The sequence below is a fragment of the Tetrao urogallus genome (assembly GCF_951394365.1).
Source record: "Tetrao urogallus genome assembly, chromosome: 3".
In the NCBI taxonomy this organism is placed as follows: Eukaryota; Metazoa; Chordata; class Aves; order Galliformes; family Phasianidae; genus Tetrao; species Tetrao urogallus.
The window spans coordinates 83470583-83485607 of NC_136815.1; the positions used below are offsets into that span (position 1 = coordinate 83470583).

At 42.4% G+C, this 15025-nt stretch overlaps 1 protein-coding gene across 1 annotated transcript in view; it reads right to left on the minus strand.

Moving 5' to 3' along the window:
* Window positions 1-1315: 1315 nt before the first annotated feature.
* Window positions 1316-15025, minus strand: part of NEDD9 (neural precursor cell expressed, developmentally down-regulated 9) — a gene marked incomplete at both ends in the record, with an annotated part of 33983 nt that continues 20273 nt past the window's right edge. Inside the window, 5 exons of the mRNA XM_079533916.1 lie at window positions 1316-1825; window positions 2716-2805; window positions 3127-4350; window positions 4789-4890; window positions 5904-6005. Of these exons, the coding sequence (XP_079390042.1) occupies window positions 1316-1825; window positions 2716-2805; window positions 3127-4350; window positions 4789-4890; window positions 5904-6005 (2028 nt within the window). The remainder of the gene's footprint in view (window positions 1826-2715; window positions 2806-3126; window positions 4351-4788; window positions 4891-5903; window positions 6006-15025) is intronic.

Sequence of the window (15025 nt, forward strand, 5' to 3'; positions counted from 1 at the left end):
GACAGCTGGTGTTCCGGGACTTAGTTTTAGGGAATTCAAAAAAGAAAGCAAGAAAAACAGGGTGATGCATTTTTTTGGAGCAGCCGGCATATATAGAATTTCTAAAGGAGCCTGTAACTCTGAATGGTTTTTTAAGGGTCCAAGTTAAAAGTTACAAGTTGGGATTGTGTACCCTACTGATGGAGTGGCCTCATTAAGAAAGGAGGTAATTTCTGGCAACAGTGTAGTGCAGAAGGAACAGTAGCTCTGGAAGTTTTGGGGGAAGAAAGCCCAGTATTTGAATAGCAGACAAATCTGCAGTGGATGCAATTAATTAGCAAGAATGTCTTAGAAACTGTACTCTTTTTTTCCTTCATTAAACTCAGTTTGCTCTATACAGATGTTTAATTATTTAGCATTTCAAATTCAGTTATTTTCTTCCCATATGAATGACAATCCTTACTCTAATGCTTTTGGAGGGATTGGTGTTTTAAGATGCTGCACATCTGCCACCTCAAAGATGAGCCCAAATAATTTTCTCAGGATAACTGAGTCCACAATGAGCACAATGGCTACTTTTAATTGCCAATGCAAGGATATATAAGGTAAAAACGTAAGTTCATGTTGCTAAGACTTCGAGTTTTGAAAACTTATCTTGTATGATTATTAGAAACAGCAAAGTTTAAATGCCACGAGGTAACAAAAATATACAATTCCTTCCTTTTCAGAAGGTTCTGCTTTTTACATGGCCTTGAAATGCTTTTCTCCCAAATACCATATGCTTTGACTGTTGCTTGCTGCAGCTGTACATGTATACTACTCAGAATGATTGTATCCTCTATATATAACAAAATAACAGCAAGAAGAGTTAATGAAATTAACCTAGTAATTTCTAACAAGGGAAAGGGGTTCTATGAGAACCATTACGATTCATGGATTGCTACAAGCAGGTTTCACAACCGAGTCCATGTGCCAAAATTAAGATGGAATGAATCTAGGTGAGTGCAGCAGTTAAATATACTGAAGAAATAGCAGTATATACAAAAGATATGCACTGCTTACCCGACGCATACTTTTTAAGGTGCTTAATGATGTTTTGAAGACTGTAGCAACATATACATATATGAAGGGTATACATAGCTAACTGTATGGTAGGAACATAATACAGAGCCAGATATTTTCCCAGATCCCTGATTTCATTAGATTCTCTAACTCATAAGAACGTATTTAAAGCATTTCATATAAAATATCTACACAATGTAAATGGGGATGTCCACATAAAAGCACTCCAGTTTCTTTGATATTTTGCCGTTCGCGGGTTGGGTTCAGCTTTGTTTCATAAAGATGCCATCTGGACGAGCGAGAGTTTGAACAGCTGTGCGTGGTAGGACAGCTCTGTCACTCGGTTCACCATCTCCTGCAGTGCTGCTGTGTGTGGGTAATGCAAGGCTGCCATCTTGGTAGCCGTCACGATGCTCTTCAGCAGTTCGCACAGCTGGTCGCTGGAGTTGCGCACCTTGTTGCGTATGTCCTGGGATGTCAGCTGCCTCGTGAGCGTGTCCCCGATGAACACCAGTTTGTGGGCGCTCAAAATGACAAGTTTGCTGTGAGCAACGAAGATCCGGGGGGGCTGCGAAGCGCTGACGCAACTGAAAAAGGCATCGATGGTGTTGAGGAGGGAATTGAAATGAGTCTCGTATTGGTCAGAATAGAACAAAAGCGGTTGTCTGTCGTGGGAGGCAATAGTGCTGTTGGCAGTCTGCAGGGCCTGCGGTGGCTTCCATTTTGAAATGTCGTTCTCCACAGGCTTTGTGATCTCCTGTTCCAGCCGCTGGAACTGATTGATCTGAAAGGTGAATAAAAAGTGTCTCTTTAAAGCCTGTTCCTGTAAGATGTTATGTATTGCAATTACATCTGCCTCAGAACAGCAGTGGGTACCCTAGGGTATCTTACGCTCAAAGAAAACTATCGTATGTCTTTTGAAACATACTGGAGAACGAGGGGTGCTTGCATTAACAGAAGTCCAGGCAGAGGTCAGAAGATAAAAACATCTACACCACTTCATCTGTGTTCAGAAGCCTACTGAATTTACAGGCTGCTGCTCATGTGGAGTATGCTGCAATCAGAAGTGAGAGCTGGATCTGAGCGGCACTGACACCTACGCAACCTTTAAAAGCCAGCCATCTCCGTGGGATTTTGAGATGACAAACCTTCAACTCTCAGCTCCTAATTACTTTTAATGGAAATAAAAACAAATGGGAAATTAAAGACAGAACGCTTAAAGTGATGATGAAGCTGAAGTTTAATATGCTCAGAAGGTGGGAAAAGTAGAACATGTAGTCACTGTCCTCTCCATCAAAAGTGGGGGGAATGGCCATGTTCTCAGCTCTTTTGTTTCTTCCATGTAGAATTTTCTGCCGTGTGTGTGGCACTGCACGTTTTTGTTCTTTGCATTTCTAACTCCCTTAATTTTGGAGACTGATGGGCACAAATCTCGCTTGGAAAACAACGAACCCAGGGCTACTTGTTAGCCAAGACCCAATACCTTCCATCTTCACAATATGGCACCTGGGACTTCCCAACTGTTTGTTCTGGCACTCATACATACCTCATAGCCACGCTGTTAACAGTCACACGCTGCTAAGGAAAGGGCCCCTCCTGCTTTATTTGACCAGTACGCCTTATGTGCAAGGAACATTGCATTTCCATGTGATTATTGCACCTGAGCAAACATACCTGATGGTGTTCTAGCTCCATTTTGCTCTGCTTGATGATATTTTCTTTTTCTAGTAGTTCCTTCTGTTGCCTTTCAAATTCTTCTTTCCCCTGTTTTGCATAATGTAAAAAGACAGTGTTAAATAAAAACAATTCCTTAGCTAAAAGACAACCTGTAGGCCAAACAGCAGGCTTCTTTGCAAGGGCTTTTTCACTGGGAGTACACCCCTGAGAGCTCAGAGGAATAAAAAGGATAGTGGGGCAAGGGCAAGAGGCTATTGCTATTGTCTATGCAACAGATCTATTTGAGAGCAAGTAATCACCCAGGTGAACTTACTCTTGAGCGTGTCTTAGTGTGACAATTTGATTGCAGCTTTCCTGCAAACAGCTCTTACTTGGTCTTGCACAAAATAAGTTGTTGGCTTTGCCTACCTGCAAGTGAACATAATCGTAGTCATCCATCCAGCTCTTTTCTGAGCTCTCGTTAGCGATATTGTGAGGTTGTTGACCTTTACTCAGGAGAGGAGGAAGAGAACTGAAGTGACTCTGTGTTTTTTCTCCATGACGCTGCACGTGAGGACTGTTGTACGCGTACTCAGGAGTGTTCATATTCTCTGGGACGCTCCTGAAACGTGAGCTGCCTGACCCCTGTTTGAACAGGAGCTCTGCATTGACGCTGATGGTGGTGGTCAGTTGCTTGGCATCGTCTGGCACTGTCTTTGCCACCATAACAAACCGATCCAGGTCATCACACTTGTTCTGCAGTCTGTTGACAGCGAGAACATTCAAGGACCAGTTGTAGCTGTTCAGGTCATGGCTGGTTTGGGTAAGGATCTGATGAGAGTCCTCCAACCTTTGCACCTCCCTTCTCATTTTGTTATGGAGGCTGATTTCAGAGAGAAAGGAAGCGTTGGCTGCTGATCCTTTTGCAAACTGAAGGTATTCCAGCAGTGACTGCTCTACCTTATCCACGGCAGCGTGAATTTCATTGATGTGTTTCTCCATGTAGCCGTAAGACCGCCAGTCTGCTGTAGTGAAGGCCATGAGGTTATTGACTGCTGTCTCCACCATCTGCTGAAGATGATAAAGCCTCTCTATAGCAGTGTCTGGATCAAGGATTAGTCTTTTGTCCTGTGCAGTTGTTGCTGAGAAAGAAGAATCCTTTGATGTTGTTGAAGATGTGGACATGTTACTCCTTGTGCTTCCCGTGCTAGAGAAAGACAACCTATTCATCCCATCAGTCACATCTTGTAAGCCTTTAGTGTCTTGGAGCATTGGTGGCGGCACATCATATACACCTTCTCTTCCCTCTGAGGCTAGACTTTCATTGAGTCCTGTCTGTTGTCCTGGGAAAGCAATTCCTCTGGGGGTATCGTAAACATCTTTCTGAGGTGCAATTTGCTGTCCAAGAAAATGGTTTTGATGGTTTACAGGGATGTCATAAACACTCTGTTTGTGTGGCGCTCCATCAGTCAATACAAGGCCCTCAGAAGTGTATTTCTTAATCAGTTCTTTCCCAGTTGTTTTGGTGATAGGAGGAGGAATATCATACACTCCTTCTTGTCTTGCACTGTTCCCCACTGGAGATGAAAACTCCTGCGAATTATCCCTCAGGCCTACGTCATCTCGGCATGCAGACGGGGGTGCAGCATACATCTGAAACACAAAAAGCAAACCATGAAAACTCTGGCTAGAATAGCAAAACAATTTTACATTTTCCATGTGCCAAATAAAATGCCTGGATGGAAGATCTGCCATTGAATTCCATGGAGTCAGACACTTATCTCAAGTTTGAAGGAGCACCAGCTTTAATACTTCACATTTTAGGGTTGTTTTTTTTTGATGCACGTTCTCACAAGCAGCAAAATCCAAGAAGGCAGGATGCTGCCACGAAGATAATCTAGATCTAATGGCCAAATCACATTACATAACACTAGAAGTTTTGATACAGTGCTTCGCTATATCAGTTTTAACGAGCACCTTAAGAGCTTAAGGAAATCTTTCAAGTTCTGAATCTCATTTTCCTTTGGGATCATACATAAACTTTGGTCACTCAAGAAAATACAGGATCTTGTGGAAACTTACGACACTTACTCCTTTGGCAGGTGGCACATCGTAGACTCCTAAAGCTTTTGCATCTCCGGTGGGAACTGGATGTGCAGTCCCTTTTGCTGATGTGGGGGGGATGTCATATATCTGAAGAAAAAATAAATTGGACAGTGAGGAAATACACTCTGCAACTGAGCGAATGGCAGGCTGGAGAGATGAAGTCACAACTGACTTCCATCCCAAAGGTTAAATCAAGGTCAGTTTATTACAGATGTCTGTTAGGGTAAAAAGGGGATCAGTATGTTCGTGTGACTAGAACTGATGAGACTGATAGAGATCAGAGGGATGGAGGAATAAGCTTGTAGTAATACATGCTATTAAACTCTGAGTGGGGCTGCCCATGCTAGGACCACTTATCTGCTTCATCAGGTGTGGGTGCTCCTAATAGCAGGGAGTACAGCTGCTAGCTGTTTCAAGTATTCCATTTGGTGGCATGTCCTGCATTACAGTGGGTTCTCGGTGTGGTCCAAGGCTAACCAACACCTGAATGTCTCTCACTCAAGATTTCTCAGAAGTTCCAGCCACTCAGTGCCTGTCTGTTATGTACTACTGGGCATCAGTGATGTTCCCTAGAGGAGCCGCACTGTCAAAAGAGCCACAGAGAGATGTGGAGCTGTTGAGTTACAGATCCTCCACGCATTTACTTGGGATGTCCATGGTCTTGGGGACCATGTACCAAAGGTATTCCCCAGATTGAAGATGTGTTTCAAGTTCAGTGACATGGTGCAGCAGACATATGATGAAAACAATTCCCTGCATGGTAGCTGTTCATCCAGGAGATAATTTTACCCTTACTGAGTGAATTACTGTCAACTATGCAACAACAAAGTAAGGGGAAAAAATGTTCCCAGGCATTAAGTTTATTCTGTTTAGATATTCTGTTTGATCAGAACACTGAAAACAAATGGGATTTTTGTGTTTGGTGTGCTGCCAGACCTTACTCAACATCAAATACGACTCTGAAACACTTTCTGCAATCTGTGAAAAAGCTAGTGAATCTAATTACAACTTGTTTTCTCTCAGAGATAGCTCTGCTCATAAACTTCTGGTAGAAAATAATCATCTTTTGTGCCCTTTCAGTGTGCTTTATTGGTACTTACCCCTTGGAGAGGGCGAACAGGAGGGATATCGTAGGTATCCTTCTGGTATTTGGAAGGGAATTCATAAACATAACCTTGTCCTGACCTGACTGGAGTCACTACCTGTGAGATAGAAGAAGAGGAGGAAACATAAGCCTTTGAAGATGTTGGCATGTTCTCTCTGTAACTGCAAAGGGTTCTCAGTGTAAACATTCTAGTACTATTAACATCCACATTGTAGATGGCAGTGTTAGTAACACCATTCTATGTGTATGTCTGATAGCTGAACACTGCAAAAAGCTACACCTGTACTGTTTTTTACTTTTAGGCCAGTTCTGACGTGGCTGCTTGCTTATCTCCTATTTGTCAAGCATAGATTCTCCACCAGATCTAAGGGAACTTTGTCCCTTCGTCTCACTGACTGCCCTTTAGCACAGACCACACAATGTGATGGTCACAGCACCCACTCACTGAGATCAGCACTTGGTACACCTTGCTAATCCCACTGAGGTGCCCTTCCATGCTGACAGAGGCTCAAAGTAACAAATCAGGCTCTGGAAGCATTCCTCCTTTGCTCATGGAAGTACTTCCCACCAACTCCAGCAGAATATCTTGCATTACTGTGCCCCACAGGAGAACATCCCGGATGACAGAGTGTGAGCAATGGCTTTGAAAGTTCTCTATGTAGAAAGGCTATGCTTTAGCTTACCAAAGTGAGACATTCATTTATGCTGTCTCCATTTGGTTTGTCTTTATTAGTGGCTGAGAGGAAATGTTAAGTCATTCTTGAAGCATACAATGTAAGAACAGTCTTTGAAAAAAAGCTGAGAATTTACATTTTTGTCATTCTATAGACCATTAGCTCCCATAATGACTTCAAATAAAATTTGGTCAGAAATAAATGCCTTATGTTTTGGACAGCATCTGCGTGGCAGAATTTCAGTATAATGTGGTATATATGAAAAAAAAGATGTTACCTAACCTCCAGAAAGAGCTGGTTTTATAGTGGAAATGCTGACATCTTAACCTCTGCCAGAGCTATTTAGCTCCAACAAGAAAAAATATAAATACCATAACCTGGGGGCATAAAATGACAAATTACACAGGGCCATACAAGATGCAGTTTTGTGCTCAGCTGGGGAGAATTCTTTACCAGAGCTGCTTAACTATCTTTAGAAACGTATGCAAGATGTGAAACTGAGTTTCCGACCACGCGCTCATAGCAGTTTTTGCTGTAAGAGATCTTAGCATCCTGGCAAAATTTCAATGCGAGTATCTTTGCTACCTTAACAACGCAGGCTTTTCCTCTTTTCACTTGCTCTGCAAATATTGCTGTGTAGTTTTTGGCACTGTACCATGAAACAGTCACTGGATTTTTTTTCCCCTTAGGGTGACTGTCATTACCTGTTTGGAATATGGGTCCCATTCAATTGGGAGTAGCCCAAGGCAACGTTCTTCCCTGCAGCGCCAGCGCTGCACTGACTGTGAGGTTGTGATAGGTGAGGGGGGGAAGGACAGCTGCGGCAGGTGAGGAAACACAGCGCTTCACTGGAGCTGCTTCTCCTTGAATTAGCATCAGAGGACAGAGAAGACAGAACTGAAGCAATAGGATGACCTCAGTGCTGAGTAGGAGCGTCCCTGAGAGGAGTCCTGCTGGAGTGAGTGCGGGATTGATGGGGCTTAAAAAGAACCTAAAAATGCATTGAATTTACTGAGTTTATTTCTTCCCCTCAGACTTACCTACTGCACTGTAAGAGAGATCTACAAAACTTTAAAGCAAGTTCTCCCTTGTGGTACTGGAATTTTACCAAAATGGATCAATTGTCCCTCCCTGGCCCTCCTCGTGTAATCCTGGGATTATGTTGTTTGCCTGAGAAACTTTTAGCTTATGTCAACACCTCTTCCTCATGATATTTCTGGCCTGTGAGGGCCAGAGATGAGACCAGCACAGCTTGCATCCCTTTTTCCTTCAGTTGGGTGCTGCCAGTCAAACACTTTCCACCCAAGTTAGGAACAGAAGGACTTGGCTTTAAGCAGTGTATACTGCAAAGATCCGAGGGTTTCAGAATTACAGCCGTGGTCTTACTTCAGTAATAAGCCACTGAACTCTTAAAGCAGAAAGCAATGTGCAGCACTTCTGTAGAAGCTTTATGGCACCTCAAGTTGTTCAACATTTGCACAGCAGTATTACCATACAGCTGCTGTTATTCTTGTTGATAGTCCTTGGAGATGATCCCATTTCTCAGAGAAGGCCGATGTACCAGATGCTGTATGAAAGGCTTCAACGGATACAAGGCTGCTGCTTTCATTTACTGTGCTAAAACAGCCTGAGAGTGGCCTTTCAGTATCTAAAAGGGGGCTGTAAGAAAGAAGGGGACAGACTCTTCAGCAGGGTCTGTGGTGACAGGATGAGGGGAAATGGTTTCAAACATACAGGGAAGATTTAGGTTGAATTTAAGGAATAAGCTGTTTGCAGTAAGGGTGGTGAGGCACTGGCACAGGTTGCCCAGAGAGGTGGTGGATGCCCCGTTCCTGGAAGCACTTAAGGTCAGGCTGGACAGACCTGATGGAGCTGTAGGTGTCCGTGTTCATTGCAGGGGAGTTGGACTAGATGGCCTTTAAATGTCTCTTAGCTCAAACGATTCTATGATTCTTTGATAATGGAAGCCTAAATAACTACACTAAAGCTAGAGTGGTCAGATGAACACCAATTTCACTTAGATTTTTGACACTTTTGCATTTGCTCAGACTTGACTGAGCTGACACAGTAGTGCCCCAGGGCCACCCCTTTATTTGAGTGAAACATGCCCCTGCTCTGGGTGTTTCTGGGTGACAACGGCAGTGAGAGTTATAAACATGACATACCTTATTTGGGGTATTTGTGAGCACAGCCTGCTCACATGTGCTCATGTGAGATGTGGGTGACTGTGAACACAAGACCTGAGCTGCCTGTAGAGCTGCGCTTAGCAGTGCACTGTACTTAAGGTGGCATTTATTTTCCAAATAAAATTGCCTGAGGCTTTTATGTCTGCTCATTTTTAGGCTTTTGAAATAGCAAAGACACAAAATACAGTTGTAAAAAAAAACAGCAACACCCAGCAACAGCCAAGGTCTGTTGATAATATGAAAGACAACTCTGTTCTCCTAGTGACTCAGGTGTATTTTCCTGTGTGAGGATTATGATCTAGTAACAACATGTTCTGAGTGATTTCATCATAAAATTCCCCACAAATGCTGATATGTTCTGCGCTGAGTACAAGAACATTTCCTGTTGTACCCCCGCTCCTCTTCCTTCCCAACACTTTTAACTAGGTTAAACTTGCCTTCTGTTGGACTGCTTGTTCCCAGTCAGATCAGAACAGAAGCTGCTCATCACCAAAACATACCTTGAGCTAATGTTTTGTTACGCTAAGTAAAAGAATCATAGAATGACAGAATTGCTCAGGTTGGAAAAGACCTTCAAGATCCTCAAGTCCAACCACAACCTAACCATACTACCCTAACAACCCTCCGCTAAATCATGTCCCTGAGCACCACATCCAAACAGATTTTAAATACATTCAGGGATGGTGACTCAGCCGCCTCCCTGGGGAGCTTGTTCCAGTGCTTAAAAGAATGCCCATGCTGCCTGATGAAATGAAAACGTGGAACATTCCCTGCAACTCTCATGTTACCTGAAACACCAGTATCTCGTATGGGAAGCTGGGACATGGGGCTGTACTGCTTCTTCTGAAGGAGGAAGAGGGAGGTAGCAGGGTGGATGAACTGAGAAAGCCATCAAACCCAGTATCTGCAGAAGCAACTTTTGATTTGGGGCTATTCACCCATAAATACGTTAAATGAACTTGCTGCTTCTGAATGGGATGCTCAAGCCTTTCAGGGCATTGCTGAACTAGATAGCATGGTTTTGCATGTTTGATGGCACTTTAGTTTTGAAGACGGACTTCAGAAGGAAGGCTGTGGCTGCAAAAGGAAAGGTGCCCTTTCTCTCACTTGTGAAAAAGTACTAGCAGCCCTGCCTGGCATTTAGGGATTTGTTTCCCAACAAATGTCACTGAACTTCAGACCACAAGACAATTCCTTTTTGTCTTACCTCCTCTATTTTAAGAATGCCTGTGGTTATCTGAGTTTAAATAATCCTGCATTTCAAACCAGCAATTTTCCTTGTTTACGTGTTAAAGGAAACAGATGGTGTTCCCACAAACTATCCAGCCCAACATTCTCAAAACATTGTTAACCACTTAATCCATGCAGAGCAACTAACAGGGACCAGGTTTGGCTCTGGTGAAACATGTAATGGGCCTACTTTAAGCTTTCAGTACTGGAAAACAAAGGCAACTGAACAGAAAGTTTGTTCTGTTCTTGCCGTAGACCACACTCTTCCAAAGCAATTACTTGAGCCTTTTCCATGCCAACTGCATGCTTCTGACCAAGAAAAAGAGCTGAATGTGCAAGTACTTTGCAAAATATTGAGCCCTGTGGTTCACTATTAAAACCCTCTTCCTTAAACATAAGGAAAAAAAATAACATTCTATTTCTTCCGGAATTAAAATTGAAGTTAGGTTACAACAGAGAACATTCCTAACCAAAGCAGTAACAAAACAGTTCTTGTGTTTCCTGCAGGCACACAAAACTGTAGTTTACATTGTTTAAAGATTACATAGGACAAGTAAGCCTACAGAAGCCAGCTGAATTCCTCTGGATTTCAGCAGTACTGTGGAGGCAGAATGCAGCCTCTTCTCAAGAACTGCAGCACTCGATGTACAGAATGATGGGAAATGTGCTTTGCTGAGTTTCACAGGTAAGAAAACCAAAGCACAAGTATGCTGAACAACTTGCCGCAGAATCACCTGATTGCTTTTAAAATAGATGAGTGCTCTTCAGAGGTGAGGAATAGAAGGGATGTATGGTAAGATGTTATAGTCATGCTTTCAATCTGGTGGTGGATAGTGATAGGACAAGGGGGAATGGTCTTAAACTGAGACAGAGGAGATTTAAATTAGATATTGGGAGGAAGTTTTTCACTCAGAGGATGGTGACACACTGGAACAAGTTGCCCAAGGAGGCTGTGGATGCCCCATCCCTGCAGGCATTCAAGGCCAGGCTGGATGTGGCTCTGGGCAGCCTGGTCTGCTGGTTGGCGACCCTGCACACAGCAGGGGGTTGAAACTAGGCGATCATTGTGGTCCTTTTCAACTCAGGCCATTCTGTGATTCATTCAAGACAATGTGTTACTTTTCAGCTCTTTCTGTTTTGCTTCACCTGTTTAGGAAGCCAGGTGTGTCTATTTAAGCTTTCTGGGGCAGGGGAACGGTTATATGGCTACATGGGACAGCAAGAATGTTGTATTTCAAATGGGTATCTGAAAAAACTGGGAAGCAGGCGTAAGCTCTGTTCTTTCTGTTGAAAACACAGTGGTTTCCTCTCCTGGCTGTATCAGGATTTTCAGCAACTGATAATGCACTTCCTGTAAATAGCACCTGTCATATCACTCACTATTGTCTGGTATTTTCAGTAAGCAATAGCTTTAACTGACTTACTTGCTATACATGATGATACCCAAACGTTTCCAGCTGTTTGTGAATAAAGGTTGTGTCTTCATTCTCGCATGTGCTAAGTATGCTTGCACTTACTAGTGTTTGTTTCTGTGAGTTGCTATAGGTCTTACGTTCAACAAACCGTAACACTTTAAGCTGGACAGTGAGGTGAAGTATTTTCTGTCATCACCAAACGGCTGGAAAGCTTTTGATCAAAGCTAACAAGCCTTGACAGGAGAGGATGCCTATAGAGACACTTCTAATGCACTAGGTTTGTAGATACAGCTGTGAGTTGTTTTCTAGTGCTCTGAGCCCAACCATTTCTGCAAGGTGACATAAAATTGATAGCACCGACTGCGTTCTCCTTCCTGGGCTCTGCTCAGTAATGTGGTTATCAACACACAGTGACACTGCAGCTTTTGTGCAGGCTGCCCACAAGTGAGTGCTTCCCAGTGAGTTTTCTAAGAAATGAGATTGAGATGTGTGAAGATAAGGGCGTGTGACAAACACAGCTCAAATACAGCTTTGATGGAGAATTTGTTTCTTGGTGTTGCATGCATCTTTACAATGCCTGCTTATGTCTCCTACCTTTTGTGTCTGTTTGTTGTCTGTGATCCTTGCTTATGATGATCTCCTTTTCTGCTCTAACTGTATGGACTAAGGGCTAAAGCATGTCCAGATGTCACTGACTCACAGTGTGTGAAAATGCCTAACTTTACAGACTCAGGGCTTTAAATGGAAACTTTATGATGTGGCTTGGAGTGCCTCACCAGTAGATATCCAGTCTTAAGACAGTAAAAATAAAACTACTCCATGGTACTGTAATGCAAATAATAACAAGTAACAAAAGTAGATGCTACTTTTTTTTTCTTTTGAGGTCACAGTGCTTCAACAGGGTTCAAGCAAGTTTTGGGTAGTGATTCTGGACAATGTGAAACTGAAGTTGTGAAACCAATTTAAAAATAAAAAAAAAAGTGAAATCACAAGCTGGCCTTGATTCCAACCATGAACTACTGGTGATATGGGTAGAGAAAGCAGCTTTGCAGCTAGCCTGATTGTGACTTTTTAACTCCTGGTCTGAGCCTTTCCATAAACCAGCACACAGAAGTCCATTACGCTATTATTCAGTTTTGTATTTTTTTCCTGTATCTGAAATACAGGCTCATTCAGTTTCCAAGTGACTTTGTTTTGGTTTTCGTTTGTTTGCTCTGTTTGTTTCTTAAGTTATGGAGTTACACAGATGACCTAAGTTTCCACTAGCATAAAATCACAGGGCTGCAGTAAGTGCAGTGGAATGGTGCTGATTTGCATCAGCTGTAGTTTTGGATCACACCGCTGAATTTTCTGCTTGCCGCTGGTGTTCGTGATCACAAACTGAATGCAGTTGCAAAGCTCCATCTTTCTACAGACCCTACTGAATTAGCAATAGAAGGCAGAATATAAGATCAGCAGTTTTATTTTTAATGATGCTTTCATGACTCAGTCCTGCCCTCACTCGCATCAGCTCTGGAGTTTTCTGCCAGTTGTGTTCTGAACAGCATTTCTGCTTGCTTCAGTGGAACAGGCTTGGTGCTGGCTGCCCTTGAACAGCAAAGCTGACTGGGAAGGGGTACTCCCAGCTTCTGAAGTCATTCTTGCTTACAAAATCTCATTAAAAAGAGCCAAACTAACACTTCTGGGGATATTCCACTTTAGAGAGGAGAGGAAGCACAGCACGTACCAGTTAGTAATAAACTATCAGCATTTTCAAGGGAACTGTGAAATAGGATACTTGTCCAAAGCTCTTAGCAAGAATTTTGCCAGTGCCATCCCCATGACATCTACTCACTTTAGACAGAGTGATGTAATTTCTGCATGTGATGGCCAACAAGGCCAAAGAGCTGATGTGTCACACCACTGGTGACACAACAACCGTGCGTTCTGGAGTGCTGAACTACTTGTTTGTGGAGAAAAAAATCTGCCTAAATTATTGTGTGATAAGCTCTTCTGGTGGAGAAGTACGTGTATTTGCTAAGGTGATCTTTGGGAACCTGTGATCAAATTTGAGCATGTGTTCTCATTAACGAAAAGCTCGTGGCGAAACTTGGCATCTCAGTGCTTCGGTAGCTTGCTCCTGCCAAATACCCGAAGCAGATTCTTGGTTTGTTCATCTCAATCTGTCTGGTCTTCTCATTTTATTGAGGTTCCAACACGAAGAACACTTCAGCAAATGCACGCTTGTTTCCTACGTTGGTGATACTTTCTCATCTCAAAGACAGAAGCCTAAATTTAGGGCAGGTTTGGAGGACAAGAAGGAACAAAGATGAAGTCTTGCTGTTGTGGATGACATGAAATCCTGAAGGCTTACAAACAATAAATCAGTTTGGTTAAGTCAAGACTATCTGTTTTAATTCTTTTGAGGACTTCCATCTCACAAGAAGGAGTAAATAATAGAAATATTAAATTTCTAGGTAGAAGGTAGGAGAAGGGGGAGAAAAACAGTCTTCATTTGGAATATGTTGAAATCAGATGTTTTAATGACATTGCTTCTCTTAAAATATTTCATTTCTTCATTTGAGACGTTTCTCAGAAAAGACTTTACTCTGTCAACAGTTTCAGTTTTGGCAAATTGGCATTTCCCAGTGGGAGGAAAAACTGGTTGTGATGAAGCCCTGCTGGTTTCAATTCCACAAGACCACTCTCAGGGGTACACATTAGCAGAATAGTGAAGTGTCCCTCCATCTTTTAAACTGAGAATCATGCTTTTCCGAGAGAAGCAGGCAAATAAAAGCTCCCGTTAGGAAGAAGTTCAACGTAGTTTGATTTGTAGATGTTCCCTGGCTCATAATGTACATTCTGGCTCTATTTTTGTATTGGATTTCTTAGGGCAACTGTTCAGACAAGCTCTCCTACTGACTGATTTTTACATTCACATAGCTTGTTTTGGCAAGTTAATGGGAAGTATAGATTCTTTGTAAACATACATTAATGCAACAGGCAATTAGGGATGTAGGTAATGCAGTGATTAGACTAGGCCTCAGACAGGTCTGACTGTGCATGTGAATAAAAAAGTTGTGATAAGACCCAACAGGAATATGTCAGTGCTCTTTAAGAATTGAGGATGGACAGTTTTACGGAAGGGTTTTGTCTCCTAGGCCTAACTACATAAATTTCACTTTAATTCTATTTTAGAGGTGTTTCGGTAGAAAGCTTCATTTAGATTTTGGTAGAAAGCTTCATTTAGATTTAGATTTTGAAGGAAAAAAAACCAAACACAATATTAACACTGCTATTTAAAAAAACAAAAAATGCTAACATTTCATGCCAGATCTGGAACCATAATCTTTGGATGATAATTAGTTTTCTGCCAAAACAAATACGTACAAAATCATGCAGCACCTGCAAAGCCTCCAGCTATCCATAGAACTGTATTTCCTGACCAAGATGAGTCTTCATCCATCCATTTCCCATCTCAGAAATAGTGCTTCCTCCTCATGATGACAGTCACTTTTGGAATAATCAACTTTCCATTCAAGTTTTCCAAAATGCTCAACTGCTGTTCTGCTTGAGTTTTGGTATTTGCGGGGAAATGTTAATTACCCAGACATATTATTTGGCTAATCTGTT